General features: G+C 32.5%; 1 protein-coding gene across 5 annotated transcripts in view; it reads right to left on the bottom strand.

The window, feature by feature from the left end:
- PHKB (phosphorylase kinase regulatory subunit beta) overlaps positions 1-24,277 on the bottom strand; it is a 254,654-nt gene that overhangs the window by 153,037 nt on the left and 77,340 nt on the right. For all 5 annotated transcript variants that reach the window (XM_074293309.1, XM_074293310.1, XM_074293312.1 and 2 more), the window contains one exon: positions 12,235-12,350. In XM_074293309.1, coding sequence (XP_074149410.1) covers positions 12,235-12,350 — 116 coding nt within the window. The remainder of the gene's footprint in view (positions 1-12,234; positions 12,351-24,277) is intronic.

Below are 24,277 nucleotides of genomic sequence, written 5' to 3'. Positions count from 1 at the left end.
TACAAAAATGAGAAAGACATGGTCTTTGCCCACACAGAACTTCAAATTAGTAGGGGATATAAAGTACATTAATCACTGTATTTTCTTACCTTAGACAAGTCACTTAATTTCTCTTTAACTTAACTTTTTAAATGTAAACTGAATAGCTGAACTAAAAGGTCTTCAAGATATATATAATTTTAATTTGTGATTTTACATAATACATGAGAAAAATACAAAATAAAGTCTTAACTTCTGACTGGGCATGAAATTAGGTGATCAGAGCCATATATTAGTAAGTTTTATAAGATGGTTGAAGGAAAATTATGGTGATGCTAAAAACAAAAGAAAAGCGTTTTTTTTTGTTTGTTTTTTTTTTCGCCCAGAGAAAGATTACAAGAAGAAAATAACATCTGAATTGTCTTTGAATTGTAGGATTGAAAGAAGCAAAGATATGTATTTCAAGCAGTGGTAATAGTGTATACAAAGATACAGAGGTGGATCATCTTTCATGTATTAGCAGATAGCCTAGAAAATAGACTGTCAATACATCATAGAGAACCCTAAATGACAGAGAAATGAATGTAGGTTTTCTTTATAGATCAGGAAATGTGGAGCTTCTAAAGATTTTGAATCAGTAATATTATCGGAGTTCTTCCATGAGAAAATTCATCTGGTTTTTACTTCAATATTGTAAGGAAAAGGGACTGAAGACCAAAATTCAGACTAGATAATTTTCCCCAAAAGAACAAGATTCACAGACATTTTTATGCATTCTATGAGAACAAAAGATGATTATCAATTAACACCATTAAGATTTCATAGAGAAGGCAGAAGTAACAATATAATTCAAAGAACATCAAAGAAGATGCAATTGCAGTTAAATCCCTCGAATTACTTATAGTCTTGTTGATAATCAACATTTTCATTTATAGTACAAAAGTGTGTTCTATGTTTAGAATAACATTCCAAATTCCAAAAGTCATTTCACTGCCTTATAAAAGTAAGACTTATTTCTAAATGAAAAATTGGAGCATTTTATTCCTTTTTTTCAAAAGATTTTATTCCAAGTAGTCCAAGATAGAAACAACAAGGGTCTAAACTACATATGTAACAGTGGGAATGTAAGCTAAGGAACAAATATGAGAAATACTTTAAGAGGAAATAGGACTTGACTCTAAAAGAAACTACTAACAGGATTTTACAAAAAGGAAGAAATCAAAAACAACTTCAAATTTTCTAGCCTTGATGACTGAGAAATTGTGGTATTATAAAAATAAGGAAGTCAGGAAGACTAATAAACTTAATTGTAAGAGCCATTTAAATGGGCGGCGCCACAGCGCATTGGGAGATTTGAGTCCCCCAGGAAGTAATTTCTGTGGATATTAGGACTGCTTTGTAGGTGGGATCTTGGCCACATTGAGATAGCTTCGTAATGGGTGACTCTCTTGCTGTTTGGCTGTGTGTGTGACCTCACAGGCCCTATGTAAGCCCACTGCAGGCAGCAGTCACTCTCTTTAACCTGGCTCCCTGAGCCAACCGGATGGATAGCCCAGAGAGGTAAGGAGTTTAGAAGTGAACACGTGGGTCTTATGACCAAGTGTTCACTCAGGAACCAGCAAGTCAGGGCATCAGTCAGGGCATTATGTGAGTAGGTATAATAAATGCTTTTAAGATTACATGTGGCTGTTCTTGAGAGTGCTACCAGTTACTAAACTATAGATTCAAGAGATCATGGCCAGAGACCTTTGAAGGCCTCAGAGGAGGCAAGCCGATTAGAGTTGACACTGCAAAGGTCAGTGGTCTGTTGGGCCTAGGACAGACTAGTAATTGTAACTGCCAGGTGGGCACGTTACACTTAATAGAGATGAACATTTCAGTTTTTGAATGTAATGGTAAAAGCAATATTAAATGAATCAGATGTTATAGTAGTACCTGTTTGATACTTTAATGATTATTCTCTTTCTGAAAAAAATCAGAAAAAACTAGAAAACTGCATGTGAGACATATTTTCAATAAATTAAATAAAAATCTTCAATATGATAGTGTTTATTATGTCTCTACATTCATCTTCATGACAAAAATTAAAAAAAAAAAAACAAATTGTGCCTTTAAATGTAAAGTTCTTAAATTCAATGTTTCATACAACTTTGATACTAGAAAATAATCTCACACTATTCAGTTACTAATTTCATTTATCATATACAAATTCAAAGTTTGGAGTATAATATGCATTGTACATAGAGGTAGGGTACAGGGAAGAAGAGTTAGGGGCGACTGTACTTGAATGGACTATGATATCATCAAAGTGATTTTGAAAAACTGCAGATTTTTGCTATATTTTGATTAATCTTTAGGAGTAATGGAAAGAATAGATTAACCCAAGATATATTACTGGCTTATGAGAGAAAGGGGACAGACTTAGAATGAAAGAAAGTAGGAAATGAGTTTCTGAGGAGAACATCAGAGATGAGAAAATTAAAAAAAAAAATAGTTTTAAAAGAAAAAAGAAAACATGTTAGGAATAATAGTAGTCTAAGAGCCATAGACTATAGAATGAATTGGGACAGGATTCTGGTTTACACACTGAAAGCATAGCTGGAAAATAAGTGTAATTAATTAATTAGGAAATATAGTAAGAAAGTCATAAAAGCAGCTGTTTGGGGGAGAAAAGTTTTCATAGAGAGGATTTAGAAAGAAATCTCTTTTTAAAGTGCAAGGTCAGAAGTCAAAGTTGTCATTTGGCTGGAATTCAAATTATGGGGAAGAAGCAATTTTTATTCAAAAGAAAATAATAGCTGGGGACTGAAAAAATAAAAATTAAATAAGTCAAGAACTAGAACTTAATCCCCGCTTTCAAGGATTTCACATTCTAATCAGGAGGAGGAAGTATAGAATATAATGTCTGTAAAAAAAAAGTGTAACATAAAGTAGGAGGTGATAGATATACCATGGTAATCTAAAAATAAATGGAAAAGGAGAGAATACATTCTCTCTTATCCAGGAAAACATAGGAAAGGAGGGAGCACATTTAGCTGAGGGAATGAGGAAAGACTATAATAAAGAGATGGTGCTTGGATTTAGCTTTAAAGGAAGTAAAGAATTATGAATGGCAGCAAGGATGAGGGAAGGCATTGTAAGTATAAATGCAGCAGGTCATGGTACATGAATTCAAAGCTCAATTCTTCTAATTGTTACTTATGTATGTAAGTCAGTTTACATTTCTGGTCCTCATTTCCTCAAAAAAAAAAAATGATGAGATTGGACTCAATTATTTCTGAAGTTTCTTTCAATTCTAAACTTGTAATTTTAAGTTGTTATATCTGTCTACTACATTCCAGAAACTATAGCACCATACATATAATTTCATCAATCCCACCCCTAGTCCTTAGGTAAAGTTATGAGAGCCAACAATAAAATATCAACAGGGCAGCCAGACCTGAGTCTGCCTCTAAACAGTTCCGTTGTTCTTCCAAAAGGTGAAAACAAAAGCAATTTATGCTATGTGTGTGTATGTATACATGTGTATATAATATATGTATATGCCTTACTATAGTACAGTAGAAATTAGACTGAATAAAAGAATCATACTTTAATGCTGCCCTGCTACTTTCAAGCAGTGACCTCAAGTATGACCTCAAGTAATTTGCTCTTTCTAGATTTCAGCTTTCTCATTTGAAACAAAGGCATTTGAGTGGATGATCTATAATATTTCTTGCAGCTTTGAACTAGCTAATAGAACCTTTATCATATACTATATAGAACTAGGAGGAGAATGCCAATTCCAAATCTTATTATTGTCACAGCCCCTCCTCTAGAGGTGACAGAAGTTTTAGAATGCATCTGCTACAATAGCATCTTTGCCATCAGGTTCCAGCTTTGTGTATGTCTAACAGAGAAGACATCTAAAACTGTTCTAGAGGAACCTACTAGGGATGGATAGAGGTGAAGTCTTATAAATATTAAAAGGAAAACAGATTTAGAAATGTACAAATGTTGAAGAAACGATTCAAGAAAAACCAGGTGATCAATATCAAACATTTCAGAATTTTCATCTAGCCCATTATATGTAAACTTTACATTCTGCTCAGTTGAAAAAAACATGAACTGTTGAGAGGGAGATTGATATTGCAAGCACAGGGTATCTAAGAAAATATTACAATTATCTGTTAGACCATAAAATATATCCTTAATGATTCACCAGATACATTTGCAGCTGCTAAAAGAGAACAAGTTGAATTTTGTATTTCTCACTAAGGAATACCTACTTTACAGGGTTAATGATAATTTTCACCAGTGTTTTTTTCTACTTGCCTATATAGGTACTGCAAGGTTTAAAAGAAAAAAAAGTCATTCAAACACCTTATAAACAAAGAAGTCTAAGTAAGAATAAATCAAACACAAATGACTACAGAAGCAGTTAAAGAAAATCTTTTAAAATATTGATTAGACATCGCCACTGATACTGTTCTCAGATGTCTCTTTTTAATAAAAAAGTGACTTTGAGTTCCCAAACATTAACCAAGGCAGTGAAAATTTTGGCAAAACCTATCCGGATTAGAAAGGCTTTGAGTTTGGAAATGACTATTTGAATCATTTAAGAGCCAGACAAAGTTTTAAGAAGCTAGTTATTAGAGTACTGGTCACTGAATGATCTTTTACTTTGAGTAGAAGAATAAAAGAATTATAATCAGTACATATTTCAGAAGTAATTATGCCTATGAAAAAATATGTTTTGAAGTATTATAAACCTGAAACTAGAAATTCATGCTATTGAATATCACTTTTTAAAAATGACATTGGGGAAAACAATGTCAATGATAGGAAGAAGAGGGAATCAGTTTGATTGAATGAAATGATTTCCAAGGCTCTTTCTAGCTATAACAACTCATGATTCTATGATTGCAAGTAAATTAATTTTTGTCAAATCTGAGCCACCTGTTTCCTTATAATTTAGTTGCCAGCTTAATTTAGATGACAACTCAATTTAGGAGATATGATTCAATTTGACAAAAATTCATTAAGAGCTTACAATATAGAGTACTCAGCTTTACAAACTGAAAGAGATACAAAGACTAAGGACAGAATCCTTATATCTAACAAAATTTAAGAAAGAAAATTGTTTTTGTTTTGATTCTTACTAATAATTGTATTAGTTTAACTTTACTGCCTCAATAAGGATAATAATATTAAACACCACTTTATTTTTCTGGAAATAAACACTTTCCTTAAGATCTTTAGGGTAAACATTATAATAGAAATGATAATTATATATTCCTATTGATTTAAACATAATGAGAAACCAGGCTGAATTTGTATAGGTCCCATTATGTATTTGGGAAGCTGAGTTTTACAGTAGCTTAATTTTTTGTGCTTTATTCATTTCTCCCAGAAGTAAAAAAGACTGGTTTCCAATTAATACAGGTTTTTCTCTTTGACCTTTTGACAATTATCTTCAGTTACACTGTGGTGGCCTAGAATTGATTCTTTCATTTTAAATTCTGACATTCATTCTTGAGTATATAGGGGATAAGATTTATTGGCTATATTCTGTAGAAGGGAACTATTTCTTTGGCACAGACTTTAGAAATCTTGGGAGAGGTATTAACTTTCTAAAATCATATATAGAAATACTAATGCACTAAAATACTTGTGGTCTAAACTAAAGGAGAAAAGGAAATTCACAAAGTAATAAGTCTAAGTCATTCACAGGCTAAGGTATTTCATTTAATTAAATAGTATGTAAATGTAATGATTAATAAAATATTAGAGCCAAAAGAAATCTTTATACCTAAACCAACTCTTTCTGTTAAAAAATAAATAAATAAAAATAAATTCTTATGGCTTTTTCTTTACATTGTTTAAATTTGCTCTTCTATCCCTCCATCTTAATCCTTCTCAGAAACCAATTCCTTATAATAAAGAAATTTTTTGAGAAGAAAAAAATAAAATTAGTAAAAAATTTAAAAATCTCACATTGTATATACAATGTTCTAGACCTATGGACCTTCATTTCTGTAAAAATGTGGTGAAGTATTCACAACATTCAATATTAACTGTTTTGTGATTATTGTCCTTTGCATTTAGGTTGTGATCATCATTATCCATATTGTTTTCTTGATTCTGCTTACTTACTTTATTGGCAAAAGTATGGCATAAGAAATATGTCTATACTTCTCTATGTTAATATTTATCATTTCTTATAAGAGTACTTTATTTGGAGTCAGGAAAACCTGAGTTCAAATCTTCACTCAGATATTAACTAGCTGTGTGACATTGGCTGGGCTTAACCTCTTTCAGGTTTTATCACTTATAAAATAGAATAGTAATAACACCTATGTCCAATGTTTGTTATCAGGATCCAGTGAGATATCAGGGGTTCTCAAACTATGGCCAGCGGGCCATGCAGCCTTCTGAGGATGTTTATGCAGCCAGCCAGGTTATGGCAAATGGGCTGTAGGGCGGAGACAGTGTGAGTTTTTGTTTTTACTATAGTCTGGCCCTCCAACAGTCTGAGGGACAGTGAACTGGTCACCTATTTAAAAAGTTTGAGGACAACTGATTGATAGACAGTTCTGTATAAGTCTTAAAATCTATATAAATTCTAGTTATCACCATCATCATCACTTCATTATATTCATGCACCAGTTTATTAAACCATTTCCCAACCAATGGACATCCATTTTGTTTCTTGTTTTTTGCTACTCCAAAAAATGCTATTATAAAAATATGGAATTTTTCTTTTGGTCATTGACCTCTCTTTAAGGTATATGCCTAGAATTTCTGGTTCAAAGGGTTTGGACCTTTTAGTAACTTTCTTCACATAATTACCAAATATTGCTTTCCAGGCTAATTGTATTAATTCACAGATTCACTACCAATGTATTAGTTTGCTTGTTTTTCTACAATCCCTCAACTACTATTCTCATCTTTGCTATTTATGCTCATTTTGAAAGTGTAAGGTAAAACTTTAGATTTGTTTTAATTTTATTTTTCTTATGTTTATTAATTTGGAGTATTCTTTCATATGATTATTTATAGTTTGCAATTCTTTTCAGAATTGTTTAGCTACCTCTCCTTTAGGACATGGATTTTGGTCTTATTAGTTGTCTAACTGTCTTGGAAGCCAAAACTTCAACTGAGATATTTGAAACAAAGATTTTTTTTTTCCTTACTTGATATCTCCTTTCTTATCTGAGATGTATTAGTTTTCTTTATGCAAAAGCTTTTCATTTCATGTAATCAAATTCAACAATTTTATCTTTTGCAATCACCTCTATTCTATGCCTGATTAAGAATTACTCATAACCAGTGAAGGTAGTGCTATTATTATCCTATTTTATAGATGATAAAAGTGAATCTGAAAGAAGTTAAACCCTACTCAGGGTCATACAGCTAGTTAATATCTGAGTCAAAATTTGAACTTAGGTCTTCCTGACTTCAAAGTGCTCTTATAAGAAATTATAAATATGAATATAGGGAAATTGTCCATATTTGGTTAAGAATTCCTGCCATGAAATGTAGCTAACTATATCTACTTTCCTATGGCATGATCTTTAATATTCAGATCATATTTTCAACTTATACACTACAGGGTAAAATGTTGGCCTAAGTTTAATTTCTGCCAATTTGATTTCTAACAGTACTAAGAAAAAAGTTTTATATTAGTAAATAGGTTTTATGAATTTATTGACTTATGGCTCAATTTCTGATTGTTTATAGATCATGAAATATATGCTTGGTATTTGTAAGGGTTAAAAAGCCTCTAGAAGCAAGGAATGCAGTTCAAGGCATGTGGAAGGACCTGAGGGATGAGAGGTTCTGAGGCACAGGCCAGTCCTATGTGGAGGTGGGGCACAGCCCCATGAGGTGGTATCTGATTCCAGGTACCACGCCTGTCTCCTTAGTGCTCTCAAAGCCTAGCACGCCTCCCTCCTTCTTCTCGGGCCAATCACATTATGCCAGTTTCCTAGAGGACTTCCTCCTTCCCCCATATCATCAGTGGAGTTTAAATATGTGCTATCTCAGAATAAAGTTCTCTTTTGCTTCACCCCTACCTAATGGTGGTCTGTCTCTATGGGATCCGGATTGGTGCCCGAAGACGGGTAATTGTGGCCTAGCTGTGCCGTCGACGGACAGGCATTAAGAGTAGCTCTAAGGGGAGCTACCAGGTTAGAGTAGTCCATAAGGGTGTAACAGGTATTTCTGCTTTTTTTACATTTATTTACAATTTCTCCATGCCTCCAAAGCATAGGTAATCTTTGTAAAAGTATCACATAGTACTGAGAAATCATACATTCCTTATCTATTCAGAATATGCCACAAGACTTTTAACTCCACAGTCTCTTACAATTTGTTCAATTCATTATTTTCTTTTAGTTATCTTGATTAGTTTTGTCATTTTTTGAGATAATACTATGATTACTTGCTATAATTAGATAATAATGCATGATGTCATTATGCAATTTTGTTATTTTTTTTTTCAGTTATGGATTCATATGCTATGTCATTTGGAACATAAATTTAATATTGAAATGCTTCAGAGTAAAAGATTCTTTTAAATATATAATTTCCTTGTTTATCTGTGTATACCATAAATTTTTATTTTTGATTCTGATAGTATGGTTGCAATATCTGAATTTTTTTGATTCATGAGACATAATTTTGTTCAAGTCTCTCATGTATTCAACATATGCTTTTGCCTTTTAGATGTCACTGTTAGCAAAAGAGGGAATTGTCTTTTCTTTGTCAATCTGTTTTTCATTTTATTGGTTTACTTATTCTATTCACAGTTAAAATCATGAGTTAGGTTTATATTTTCCTTCATTTATGCCATTGTCTTTTAATTAGTATTTCTTTTTATTCTTCCTTTTAACTTAGTGCTTTGTTTGTATGCTTACTTTTGCTTCATTCAATTTAATGTAATCCCATTCCCATAGGCTTTCTTTTCCATTTCCTTTTCCCTGCCCTATTTGTTCTTTCCTGAGTATCAAGTTTTATTTATTTTAACCTATTGATTTCTTTTTCTTTGTTCATTATAACCTATAATCTTTCCTTTTTTGTCCTGTCAGTTAAGCAGTTATTTCAAAGTGCTCTTTGATTTTCTTTGTCAGATTTTTTTGATTAGATTTGTTTCTGATGACATGGACTCCTTGACTCTTTCTAAAGATTTCTTTACTTTTTTTTTTTTTTTCTTTCATTAAATTCATTTACCTTTCTATCTAATTTGAATTGAAAATTTTTGTCATTCACGGTTTATATTATTTATTCCATTTTGAATCTCTGTGTTCTTCATACAATTTAAACTTTTAAACTATTGATTACTTTCTTCTACATAACTTTTGTGTTATTGACCTCAATAATTGCTACCATTTATATAGCACTTAAAGATTTGCAAAGTGCTTTACAAATATTAGTTCAATTTATCTTCACAATAATACTGGAAGGTAGGTGGTACTATATTCATTTTGCAGATGAGAAAACTAAGGCACAAAGAGAATAAATGGTTTAGCCACAATTATACAAATAGCGAGTATCTAAGGACAAGGATTTGAACTCAGGTCTTCTTGACTATAAGTCCAAAGTTTTATCTATAGTACCTCCTATCTATTTCTTTGACACCTAGTTTTCTTGCCTTAGGGGATCTTATATTTCTTTTTTCTGTGCTGTGCCTCAATCTTCTAGTACTTGGGAAAAAAATTTGAATAAAAGAATACCCATGACAGATAATATCTTGCATCTAAAGCCATGTGATATATTTCTACTATATGTCACCCCAATAATTAATAGCATGCAATTTTTTCCTTAAGTCCAGGTTCTCCCATACTTCTCAGTGTTGTTTGCTTCAGGAACTCTAATTTCACTTCTCCCTAAAGCAAAACGCTATCCATGGAGGAATAAAAAGTTTTTTCAGAGAAAATTATCTTCCTATGCACCAAACCTCCCAAAATAAAAATCCACGAGAAAATAATAATCTTTCATTATAAACATATACTTCTTGTTCCATGGAAGGGTTAATCAATAGAAAACACCCTTCCTTCCCCCAATCATTTCTTCTCCCTTTTGCCATCTCTCTCATTCTCCTCTGTCCCCTCTTTTTACTGAGACTAAAGGACTTATATCTTCTCTTTGCTATTCATCCACAGACTTGCTTAGGATATATAACACATTCTTCTCTATGATTCACCTCTTAGCTCTTCATATAAGCACCCTGATCCCTATTCTGCAATTTGGCCCCACAAAACATATATATCTATAGGTAAGATGTAAAGTTTGATTCATGATGCTTTAGGTCTGCTACTTCACCTCCACTTCTTTAAATTCCATTTTCATTTGTTGCATTTTTTTTTAACCCTATAGTCTATCTTTCTCTTTCTTAAAACACACACACACACACACACACACACACACACACCCCCAAAAAAACCCTCTAGAGATGAGGTCATTTACTTTACTACTTATTCTTTCTTCTGTAGTTATATTTTTTTAAACTTTCTTCCATTTTTGGTTGTTTTAGATGTTTGAAAGTTAAATATTCTGTTATCTTGGGTGGGGAAATTGGGATTAATGTCCCAAATGCCTTTCTTTTACTGAAAGTCCATATTTTTCCATGGATCATTAAGCTCAGGTTTGATGGTTATTAGTTTGGATTCCATTTTGAGATCCTTTGCTTTTCAGAATTTAATTTGATAATTCCCTTATGTGGAATATTATATTCCATTCCTTTTTCCTGAGAAATCTCTTGAACACCTCACACTATAAATAGCCTCTGCCCTATAGTTTCTTCATCTAATTGGCTGATTCCTTAAAGAACCTCTGTTTTCTGGAGAACATTTGGGCCAATTGTGTCTTCATTCCTCTCCAGACTACAATCCTGACTCTAGGCTTTCTTTACCATGTATGCCACAGAAACATCTTCTAATTTTAACATATTCTCCATTACTTTATCTGCTTGTGCTCTAGGTTTTTTATCAAATTTTCTTCTTGAAATACTTTTGTGGTTTTAGCCTTTTCCCTTACATTCTCATTATATACCTTCTAACTCCTTTCCTTTTGATAGTGGGTATATACCCACAGGATTAGACTCAGCCTCCTCTCACTTTGGGAGTCTACTAGCTTTGGTCTCTTTTTAAATAACTGATCCCAAATGGATTTCACTTATCTTTCTCTAAGGCCAGGTACAGCAGCCATTTATGTTAACCCCTTGCCCAGTTCCAACCCTAAATCCCATCATTTCTTTTTTTATTTTCCTGGAAGGGATAAGTGCTTTCAGCATGGTAGGAGCAAAGTAGGATAAATGTTCTGAGCAGATTCCTTATAATCCTGGAGTTTCCTAACCTGTGAGGCTACCCACTTTCCCCACATGACTAGATAGAGGCAATGTCTGATGCTTTTTACAACAAAGTATACAGTGAGAAAGGAGGAGGGAGTTTCATCAAAGTTTCTGTAGCACAGGAAGAACTACTGTACCAAAACCCAAGCCAATAAGTTGGTTTGTCTATCCTGCCAGTGTGTAGAGGCTGATGGGAGAGAGATTTTAGTGTGTTAAGGATTAGCATTCACCAGTGGTAATTCAAAAGGCTCCTATCTTTATGGGCCTTCTTGCTTTCATATCCATGTATTTAACTCTACCTATGGTGTATAATTATTCTAAAGATTTTTCTGAGTTACTGGGATCTTGGAAAAAATTTCTAGTTCTCTATCTTATTGATCATAGGACCCAATAGTCACTTTCTTTTTTGAACATGAGAAAACAGGGTAAGGAATAAAATAATTCGCCTAACATAGTTGTAGGTCAGATGTTGAACCAAATCTTCTGAATCAATACTTTTTGACCTTTTGTTCTACTATACTATTCAGTCTCCCCAAAATAATATTTATCATTGAGTTTAATAAATTTAATTAAATAAATTTAATTAAAAATATGAAGGGGAATATAAAATCTTTCATATTTGGTTTTAGGAAATGACATACTTAGACTTGATGCTGGATTAACTGTGCAGACTGAATTCTATAAGCTAAGATAGGGAAAATTCCAGTTCTTTCTGGATCCATTTGAGGACAGTGAATTCAGCTACCACAGCAGTCAGTCTGGTACACATGCTTTAATTTTAAGTGAATTTCATCTTCATTATGTATATAAAAATGAGTTGGAAAATTACCATAGAAACTATTCTGATGTACTCTTTTGATTTCCTATTCATATTCAAATTTTGTACATTTAAATCAAACAGCACTTAGAACTCTGGAAATTACCTGGAATGTAGCTCTGTACTGCCATTATTGTACTTGCTTCCTCTTTCCCAGATACCAAAGTCAGGTACACGGTAGACTCTTTCTACACAAAATACCAGGTTTTGAATGAATGATACCTGAGAGAAAAAGAAAAGAAAAATATAAGGATTAGTTGGTAAGCTTGAAAGTATATTTGCTCTGGGGCAGCTAGGTGGTGCAGTGGATAGAGCACCAGCCTTGAATTCAGGAGGACCCGAGTTCAAATTTGGTCGCAGACACTTAATACTTCCTAGCTCTGTGACCCTGGGCAAGTCACTTAACCCCAGCCAGAAAGAAAATATATTTGCTCCAAGTTGCATTTTTAGATATAGGTCTCAGATTCATACTAATCAAAGTCAAATATATGAACCCAAGATTTGCACTCCCAAAGGTTTTTCCTTTTTTTTTTTTTTTTTTTTTTTTAAGAGAATCAAGATATTTGTCTTCTTTCAATTTTGTTTTATCTCTTTTATTAAACACAACCTTTCAAAAATCATTAACAGTTGCTCATCAATTAAAATCACTGAATTTTTTCATTACCCTGAAATTCAACAAGATTTGGTGACCTGAACATTAGGGTAGCTGGATACTATTTCACCATCAGAATTTTTCTTTGTATCTTTAAAATTTCTAATCCCTCCTCCATTGACTTACTCTTTAGAACATTAGTATATAAAAGTCAGCTTAGATATCTGTCCTCAAAGTCAGAACATACTTCAGAGTATTCTAAGTTATTCTTGTTCTTGTTTACCTAAAATTCTAAGATAAAATAATCACATTCCCTAAGGAATTATCATCTCCATTCTAATAATCAGTCCTTCCTTTATAATGGGAATAAGATCTAGAATAGAATTTCTCTTTGTTTAATCTCACAATTTATTAAGGATAAAATGATCACTGAAGGAAGTAAAGCTATTATTCATTGCTTTGCTTTGAGAAGCAGATGTCTAAATAATTGAAGTCCCATCTTCTCTATCTTTCCTCTGTACTAGCGATCTGTTTCCAACTTCTCTTTTATTTATTTATTTATTCATTCACTCATTTATTTATTTATCTATCTCTATTCATTCATTCATTTTCTTTCTCTGCAGGTAATGTATAGTATACCCCAATTACATTATGATATGTGTTTCTGGCTTCACTAACTTTTACTGTGATTTTTCTTTATACCATTTTGCTTCCTGGATTTATTTACAAAAGATTTCTTTTTAATATACAATGGTCTACCTCTCCTTTTAATGCATATAGTTATTCACAAATAAGAGACCCATAATTTCTATTTCTTCAAGTCTTGATGACACTATGAGGTAAAATTTGTTTTCTTATATGATCTATAATTCACCTTATTATATATATCCATACTTTGTTCTCTTGAGTAAGTGCATTTAAAGTGAAGGATTTTCTTGATGGCTCTCTGATGTCCCCTCCAATTCTAGACTTATATAATTTTATGAAAAATCAGCACTGAAAAAGTTGAAATAATAATGAAAATTAGATAGATCTGGGGGCATAATGCCTTCTAGCTTCTATCTAATCTCTTTTTTCAATACCATATTCTTCATAGTTATTATATTGCTATATTTCCTCCCTCCTGTTCCTAGCACTTGTCTTTTTTAATGATCTGTTTTCCTAACTACTGTACAGAAGCTGTTCTTTCAAAACCTTCTAATTATCTTCTCTTTAACAAATTCAATAATCTCTTCTCAATCCTCAACCTTATCAAGGTTTCTGTAGCATTTGGAACAAAAGATCATACATTTCCCTGGGAAGGGGAGGCTGGAGGGAGAAAGATCTCTCCTTGCCTTCCATGATAATGAACTTATTTGCCTTAGTTTCTACTTTAAATCACCCTATAAATTGCTACAAGATCATACTATATAATAGACTCAGAATGTTAAGAATTTAAAAGGATTTTAACCAGTATCTCAACAAAAATTCCCTCTATAATTATAATAGACATGAGATCATCTAGTCTGCCAATTCTGGTCAAATCCACCTACTTGCTGGAAGAACTAGTGGTTGCTTTTTACTTCCAGGAGCAAATATAAAATAATTCTTATTCTCCTCCTCTTCTTCCTCCTTTACTTTTAAAACTCTTTACAACTAGGATCATCTTATCTTTCCCATATTCTGACACTCTACTCCTCTTTACACACAACTTCCCTTTTTTAAAACTACCCATACTTAGCACAGTGCTGGACATATACTAAGTGCTTAATAAATGCTAGTTGATTAATTCCAAGGGTAGTACCACTATCCTCCTACTCACCCAGGTTAAAAAACTTGGAGGGATCTTTAATTTTTTCCTTTCTCTCATCATTCCTACCTTTAATTAGCTGCCAAATTCACCTGGACTTCCAACACTAGTAGTTTAATCCTACTTTTACATGTCTTATATTTCATTCCCTCTAGTGAGAGTATTATCACTATCCTAGTTGCCACATCTGTGTCTTTTAAATGCACAATTCTGACCATATTATTTCTCTGCTCAGAGTCCTAAATGGATCTCTAAAGAATAAAATACAAATACATTAGTCCAGGATTTAAAGCTGTTCAAAACCTGGCTGTTGCAGCCACCATTCTAGGCTTATTTTACTCCCATTTATATATAGTATGTTCTAATCAAACATAATTATTAGTTATTATATTTAAAGACCAGGAAATCTCCCATCTCTGGAGTTTTAAAAAGACCATTCTTGCCTAGAATTCATTTCTTTTCCAACTCCACTATTAAAATCTCTCCCTTCAGGGCTCAGTTCAAATGCTGTCTCTTCCATAAAGCCCTCTCAAATACCCACAGATGAAAATATACCCTCCTCATATTTTTAAAAATATTTTTTGATGAGGCAATTGGAGCTAAATGACTAGCCCAGGATCACAGAGCTAGGAAGTATTAAGTGTCTGAGGTTGAATTTGAACTCAGGTGCTCCTAATTTCAGGGCTGGTGCTCCATCCACTAAGCCATCTAGCTACCCTTCTCATACTTTTTAAGAACATTTTGCCTGAATCTCTCCTCTATTAATGTCACATCTTATAATTACTTATGTAAATACCATTTCTCTCCTACATTTTTAAGACAAAATTTTTTGAAAAATATTTGTACTTTTATGTCTTGCAACAGTGGATATTTATTAAATATTGATTATATTTTATTGATTTGTAGGATGTGAATATAAGTACCATTATAGATAACAATTAAAGAGTTGTGGTGTAAGGGATAGGATAATAGACCTGGAGTCTGGAAAAATTAGATTCACATTCTGCTTCAGATACCTATTAGCTATATCACTCATGGCAAGTCATTTATCCTCTTTGGGTTTCAATTTCTTCTATAAAACAAGGGATCTGAATTAGAAGGTTCCTTTCAGTTCTAAATCTATTCTTTTATTCTTATACAATCTTTTCAGTCATGTCCAACCTAAATGTCCAGCCCATTTAGGCTTCTCTTCACTAAGATACTGAAGTAGTTTGCTGTTTCCTTCTCCAGCTCATTTCATAGAGGAGGAAACTGAGGCAAACAGGATAAATGACTTGCCCATAGTCTTACAACTAATTAGTATGTGAGGCCAGATTGGAACTGAGGTTTTCTTTTGGTTTTTCTGACTTTAGGTCTGTTACTCTATCCACTGTACCACCCAGCTGCTCTAAATCTATCCTATATTCTATAAAGATCTTTCATATGTAATGCCGGAGAAACTGAGCAAGACAGAGATTAGAGAGTATTTAATAATTTATTTAATGGGGAGATATACTGGAACCAAATTGGATCCATGTTTGGTCCCAGGGCTGAATGAGACTATCCTCCAAGATTCAGAAAACAATTAGAGTTCTCAATGACATATATACACATGGTTCAGGAGCAGGGGATAGACTGAGGCAGGGGCGGAGTTAGGGTACTCTGACAGGGTGGGGTGAGCGTCTGGAGATGAGATGACATAGTCAGGGGGAGGCACCCAGGACATGGGGAGAGGCATCTTGATAAGATAGTATCTGACATTCCAATAGCTTGGGATGGGGAGAGGCATTCTGATGTTCTAAAACATAAGATCTTTTATCTTTATCAAATATTCTGATAAAGAAGGAGGGGAGGTTTTGCAGGATGGAGCCTTGAGAAGCAGGGAAACTGAGTCAGGACTGGGCCAGGATAATTATGGAAACTGAGAATTGTGGCATAACACCTAGTTCTACAAAACGCCAACATTTTGTTTAAATCCTCAGATACGTCCCTATTGTAAAATTCCTGCCACTGATATAAATCATAGGCTACACACATCTTCTCATTTCTGTGATTCTTACTCATCATTATCTTCTGTCATGGAAGATCTATCTTAGGTATTAAAGGTTGTCTTCCAATTTTTATTTTATTTTTTAACATTGCTAGTGTAACAATGAAGTCCCTATTTGATTTTCCCACCTTCTTTTCTAATCATGTGCTATCTTGATGTTATCTTTTAAATTAGTTCTTGGATTGAGATAAGGATATATTTTTTTTAATCAGAGACATTTGCAAAGCTATACTTTCCCTGGCAAAACCTTCAAAGAATTTCTCCTGAGGTACATAACATAGTTGACAAAGATAAAAATGTCCAAATCCAGGGAATTTTAACCAAAAGTGGTCTCCAGAAGAAAAAAAGTATATAAACCTATTCAAACTGTACTGAAATATCCTATAAACTTTGACAAATCTAGCACATTTCAAAGAGATGCAAAAGAATCTATTTTTCAAATGTCGGTAGACCACAGAAAATATCAAAACTATAAATATTCACCAAAGACTTTTTGAAATTTTTAAGCAAGCCAGGTCAAATTTTCATATAGCAACACTTATATTTGATTTGTCCTTTTAAGACTTTCAAAAAGTCAAGGAGACTGTGATCAAAACTTCCCCAAAAAAGAAAAGGGGGAAAAAAAAAACAGCTATCTGAAGAGTATGCTATTAGTAGAAGAGACATCAAAATGCTAAATTTAGTGTTTCTATCTTATCTGCAATCAATATTGAGCTCACATGACACTTGAGAGGTTGAAGCCAATGTAGGGCCATATTCAGATTGCTTTCATATTGCTGAGTAAAGGCTGAGGATTTAAAAATAGGTGACTTGGTTGCTGATAAACAATCTTTTCTGTCACATCAGGAACTATAAATAGTTGTTTATGCCTAAGCATAGTTTAATTAGAGAAGAGGGAAATATGTTATTAATCTACCCATCTAATTCATATTACTTTTAGAGCTTCCTACTCTGCTTTCCATATATACATTTTAGTTTGCCAAACTTCTGAAAAGACTTTTATAATTCATAAGCTATCTATGCTACATTTTTGAGAATGCCATAACAAAAGGTTTTAAAACTAGTAAGGTCAATATATTTTAATTCCCTAGTATTCTCACCTTGACAACTACCAATAAATTCTATTTTACAAAGAAGCCAATTTGCTGTCTTACTAGAAATTGTTTTTTACATATACATAAGAGCAAATATTTTGCATTCTTTACAAATGGACGGACTCCTAACTGATTTTATTCATCAACACTTTTAAGATTTAGTGGCAGAAAATGCTAATGTAACTGCTATATCATAGGGCTATCGAGTCAAATTAGGCAATGAAGAGCTGAAGGTACTTTAAAATCCAAGCTGTCACTGAAACTTTGCAGCAGTATTTCACAATGAAATAGCCACTATAACATCCCAACTTAGAGCAAATTCCTGTAATAGGAACATTTACTGAAAAGAGTTCAACTTGCATCTAGTTGAAAGTTATTTTATCACAGAGACAAATTATTCCCCAAGTATATATCTGATTAGTGAATTAGATTCTTAGGGTTATCTGTAAAAATCATGTTTAGAAGTGATGTCATTATAGTATTTAATTATTGGTATTAAGGTCTCTCTTCCTCTAGTTGTTTTAAAGTTGGTGAATTTATATTACTCAAATATTTCCATCAAACTAGAGAACTAAAATTTTATTGTAGCTTTGCTATTATGGTGTGACTGCCATGGCTTACAAAATTTCTTAGAATCTTATCTTTCTTGTGTAAGCTTAAAATGCTTTCGAATACTTCAGTTGAAATGGTCACAAAGCACTAGAGATGTGCCCCAAGCCCTGAAAATCAGCTTCTTTTCTATGGTCCTGCAGCCATCCATGCCTTTTTTCTGAGGTCACCTTCCTACTGAGACATATTGTTCCCGGATATACTATGTGACCTGGAGATCTCTGCCATATATAATGCCCAAGACCATCAGAGTATTAGGGCAAAGAATGGTGCTCCCACCCCCAAATTAAAATCTAATTTTCTCTCTCCACTGAATATTGTGGAACCATCCTTTATATGTTAAAGAACCCCTTCTCACACAAGATATCCTCCTTTCAGATTTCCTCCATCCTCTTGCTTGCTGAAATGTAACATCCTTTTGAAGTTACTTGATGACTTATATTCCTCTCCAAGACTGCTACTGCTTCTCTTTAACCCCCTGACACAAAAAGAGCAATGAACATTGCATATTTAACTTCCACTCACATTTCATACACTCCTTCTGCTCTCATCATAGCAACCATCTCTTTTCTCCTTTAAAATTCATGTCATCCTGGACAGATTCTTGTACTTGTCATCTTTTAAACTCTGAATAGTGATTCCTTCCTTTTCCTCCCTCCCTATCAGTAACAAGTCATTTTCTCTAATACTTTCACTACCACCTTTGAACATCCCAGGTTCTTATTTTCCTCAACCTCTTTAATTCTTCTAGTTATATAATCAACCTCAATCCTATTACAGGAATGGTCATTCTTATCATCACCATTCCCCAACCATTATGAAATAAATGATTTCAGGTGTAAAAATCCTTGATTATGGCTTTTTTTTTTTTTTCTTTAATTTCAGGAAGTGGATCTCCATTAAGAACACTGAAATGCAAGTATCTATCCTAGTTAGACTTTAAAGAATATGATTGGCCACATAAGTCTTTTAATAAAAGAAATTCAGTGTAATACTCTGAAAGTTTTCAAATAATGAATACTGAATGAAATCAACATTACTTTAGCTTGTGAAATGTTTTCTAGAAATTGCATCCTGATCCCAGTTCAACTTTTAGTGTCTTATGACAGGCATATATCTATATTCAAAGGCATTATTTTAACACTCTGCAGCCCAATGTCCCATTGCCCTCCCAAATAATACAAATAGAGGTCACAGAAGCAGAAACAAATCCCTATTAAGATAAGTATTATATATTTATCTGATTCACAAAAGCAGAATGGAACCAATATTCCCAAATCAGAAACTCCAATATATATATATATATATATATATATATATATATATATATATATATATATATATATATATATATATATATATATTCATGAAATTAGATACTCTATTCAAGTGATTTTTTTAGTTTTAAGGTTTTTAAGGCCTACCTCAGAGGGTAGGCATAGTTCTGTTTTATAGTGTCCCTTGGTTAATTATGTGTATAAGCTCTCAAGTTCCATAAAAAGAATTAAAATATAATAACAGGATGTAAGTAAAAATTTCAAGGATAATTGTGCATTAGTTCTAATCTTAGAGGTTCCAGCACTGCATATTTGAGATGTCTTTCAGTACCTTATTTCAGTGTTTATCAATGAATGTCTTCATTCTAGCTTAATAATTTAATCTAGCTTAAATAACTTAAATTACATTTTAATTGCAGTTCTTTCTATATAGTACCCCTAATCTTATGATTAAACACTGCCCAATTTTTTCATATTATGCTTAAATGCATATATTATGTTTAAAATGCTTAAAATAAGGAGACAAAAATTAAAATGATAAAAAATAGGCAATATTTAAAAACATGATATATTGTATCTAAATGTTTATGTTCCTTTGAAACATTTAACAATTATGTTTAAGGGCAATATTTAAAATATATAATTACTTAGCTAGTGTTATGTTTTATTACTCAAAAGCTGTAACCAAGAAAGAAAACTTAACATTGCCTACAGTGGGTAGTACTGGCCTAGTCAGAAGTAGCACCATCAACCAAATAGTATCCTACATAATTTGTAGATATTGCATCTTAGAAGAACTAATTCTGATATGTTAGCCTGGGGAAAAAAATAAATCAAAACTAAGCCAAAATAGGTCAAAAAATACTAGGTGTTACCTCCACTTCTGATTCACAGTTAACAGTTGTTAGATTAATACTGAAAATCTTCAATACTAATCATACTACTAGACATTATGAGTCTGTTCTCTTTTACACTAAAAAAAAATGAGAAATTTGTATGATTCTTACATCTTCTTTCTTGCCATAATCTGAGGCCTGTCAATTATTCTATAAATGTCTTTAGAACTATCTTATCAGAAGTTGGTTACTTTATGTACATAAGCTCTCAAATGTCTTCAATTAGGATAACTGAAATATGATAAAATACTATTCTATATACAAAATAAGAAATGATCGACAAACATAACAATAACAAACCATAGCTGATAGTTTATATCAGAGATAATAATTGTATAAGGATAAGAGAAAATTTTTCTTACTTAACATTTCCTCTTGGAGGAAGATAATAGCATTTATATACTGCTTTAAGATTTACAAAATGTTTTATAAATATAGTTCCATTTTATACTCATAAAAGTTCCGGGAGTAATCATTATTCTTTTAGTGATGAAGAAACTGAGGCAGAAAGAGATTAAATAACATACCAGTGGCCACACAAATAGTATCTGGGGAAGGATTTGAATTTAGATCTTCCTGAAGAGAAGCACTCTAGCCATTGAACCACTTAAATGCTGCTGAATCATTTCAGTTTATATATTATTTATAAAAAAAATTATTTATTTTGTATTTGCTTTTGAGGTGAATGAAGAATATTTCACACAATGAAACACAGTTGTGGACTGCTCTTGATTCCTTGCATAGAGCAATGAGTAACATGGCAGTTTCTTTTAAACAATCACTTCAAATGGGATTAGATACATGACATTTCAAACTGTTCTGACTACATGCACTGGATAAAATGAATTGTTCCACCAAGCTCGAATGTAGGGAAGCAGGGTAACCTCTCAGTTGCAACACTACAATCAGATCGGCATCTTCACTGTTATTTTTAGAAGTCAGTTTTATAAAGATTTCAAGTAAATTTTCCTATTTATTCTGCCTTTAACATAGAATTCTGAAGAATCTTTGAAATTGACAAAAAGTTTATCTCAGGAGCAAGAAAAGATGACAAACTACTGAAACAACTCAACAAGGTTGATTTATGCTACATTTAGAATTGGCTAAACTCCTGAAATCAACTATAAAATAAATAAATAAAATTTATAAAACACAGGTTTTTTTTTTGTGAGCAAGATTAGAAAAAGACATAAACTTGTAATTCTTTTTTTTTTTCCTTTTTTTTCCCCCCTGAGGCTGGGGTTAAGTGACTTGCCCAGGGTCCCACAGCTAGGAAGTGTTAAGGGTCTGATTTGAACTCGGGTCCTCCTGAATTCAAGGCTGGTGCTCTATCCACTGCGCCACCTAGCTGCCCCATTCTTTTTTTTTTAAGTGTAAATTAAGGAAAATGACACCAGAAAATTTACAAATGAAGCACTGCTGAAATAATACCACCATAGAAACTCATATTTAATTTATTTTAAAGTTTGGAAAGCTCTTTATTTATATATAGTGTTTGGGTGAGAATCTGAACTCAGGTTTGTTTTTTTTTTACTCCAAGTCCAGCATTCTATTACTTATACTAATCATAAAACCATATGCTAAAGCACACATGCATATATACACACACAGACACCCACAGACACACAGACACACACACACACCAGTAGGGCTCCAAGTGAGAACACAAAGCAAATCTAAAGCATTTGGCAGTTTGTCAGATTAATGGGAATAGTCTGACACTAAAAGATGTAATATTTGCTCAGGATCCTAACAAGGGTGGCTATATAAAACAAGTTTTTTCACTGATTCAACAGAGGAGTGATTTTTGCCTAGTAGGAAATTAAATAACAGAAAAATGGTTTTGCTCAGCTGGTGATACATGATGCAAACTCTCTTCTAAAGAGACTCAAGATATGAAGGTCTACCATACCTTCCAAGTACCTAGGGTTCTGTATTTGTGTTCTTCTCTGCCAGATTTCTCTAAATATGATTGTTCTTGTTCTTGCCTTCTACTGAGAAAATATAAGTATTCTAGGGATTTTTTTTTCATAAATGTTTCATATTTAAGATTCAAGGGCGCCATTGTGATTGATTTTGTGTAAACAAGAAGCATGCTAACAGATCTTCAATAACTAAAGTAGGAAATAGTAGTAGTAGAAGTAGTAACAGTAGTAGTAGTAATGATAATAGTAGTAGTAATGACAGTAGTAGTTTATTCCCCTCCCCACCCTACCACCACAAGGGTTTAACAGAGGACTATAGAAAAAAGTTTGAGCAACAGCTGCACAATCACATTTGTGACTCACAATATTGCTGGATTATCAACCAAGCCTACTGAAGTGGGGTATAGGTAGGATAAAGAAAGCCAGTTGTAATCCAGGAAGAGAGAGATTGATGGGAACAAGTTGAAGGTAGGTGCTACGCCTCTTTATTCCTGGGTTACAAGCAAACCAGTTAAAAAGATGCCATTTAAAATTATTGTCTATATTAGTCACTACAATTTTAAAAAATGTAAAAAAACCTGAGAATTTTATTCTAAAAAAAAAAAAAAAAAAAAAAAAAAAAAAAAGACAGGCACTTAAGTGGTACAATGAGTTGTGCTGACCTAGAGTCAGGAAGATCTGAGTTTAAATCATACCATAACACATATGGACACTGGGCAAATCACTTACTCTCTCTGTGTTTCATTTCCTCACCAATAAAATAATAGTACCTAACTGCTAAGTTTGTAGTAAGGATAAAAAGAAGTAATATTTGTAAGAGATTTTGCAAATCTTAAAGTATCATATATATGTTAGCTATTGTTAGTATTCACTATTATTATCTTAAATTGAAAAATATATATATATATATAGATATATATATATATATATGTTTAAATGTACAGGTCTCCATTGATAAAACTTGTCTCTAAGCCCTTTACTTTTAAAATAATATACTACAGTTTTTTAAGAAATGACTAGATTAACAGTCTCTTTAGCTAATTTAGTATAAAGTTTATGCTATATATATTCTTTTAATTTTTAGCAACTGACTTCATAGATGTAGTCATAAAATATCCATTTGCTAAGTATTTACTATTATAAATAAAAACAGCATGTTTATGTCTACAGTAATGGTATATAGTATACAATCTATGTACTTACTTGGTATACTTGATTAAGCTATCAATTTGTAGCTTATTGTTTATTTGTACTTTTGCAATTTATTGAACTTCCAATGATAATGTTTCTGACTTTTAAAAATTTTTAAAAAATTAAAACCTGGCATGGTCAATAAATTTTCTTTCTGAATATTCAATATGTCTGATATTTGATAATTTTCAGAAACCTATTATTTAAAGAAACACTTTATATTATGAACTGCAATAAATTTCCCTTTGCCTTCCTAATTTTTCATCTAATATGACCTCAAGGTGCATTAAAAAAAACAAACAAACCCTAAATAACTCCTAAAAATTGCTTACTTTTAAAATAGCTATTTAAAAATATATCGTGGTTTTTTTGTGTATGTGTGTGTCTTCTGCTGAGGCAACTGGGGTTAAGTGACTTGGCCAGGATCACACAGCTAGGAAGTGTTAAGTGTCTGAGACCAGAGTTGAACTCAGTTCCTCCTGACTTCAGGGCCGGTGCTCTATCCGTTGTGCTACCTAGCTGCCCCAAAATATCATGCTTTGATAAGTAAAGATAAAAATCTATTGCAAAAATTGAAATAAAAAATTCAATTGACATACTAGATCACTAAAACTACATTAAAAATGCTGTATCAAGTAGTATTTATGTTACCAAATTCAGAGCATTCGTGTTAAAAGTTTTTCAAAAGAAGAAATATCTGGTTATTTCAGGCTAAATAAGATTGCTTATTTTTTATTTGTTTTTACT

Source organism: Sminthopsis crassicaudata, chromosome 2 (assembly GCF_048593235.1).
Source record: "Sminthopsis crassicaudata isolate SCR6 chromosome 2, ASM4859323v1, whole genome shotgun sequence".
In the NCBI taxonomy this organism is placed as follows: domain Eukaryota; kingdom Metazoa; phylum Chordata; class Mammalia; order Dasyuromorphia; family Dasyuridae; genus Sminthopsis; species Sminthopsis crassicaudata.
Note: the sequence above shows the minus strand (reverse complement) of the source record. Positions and strands in the feature narration are given on the sequence as shown.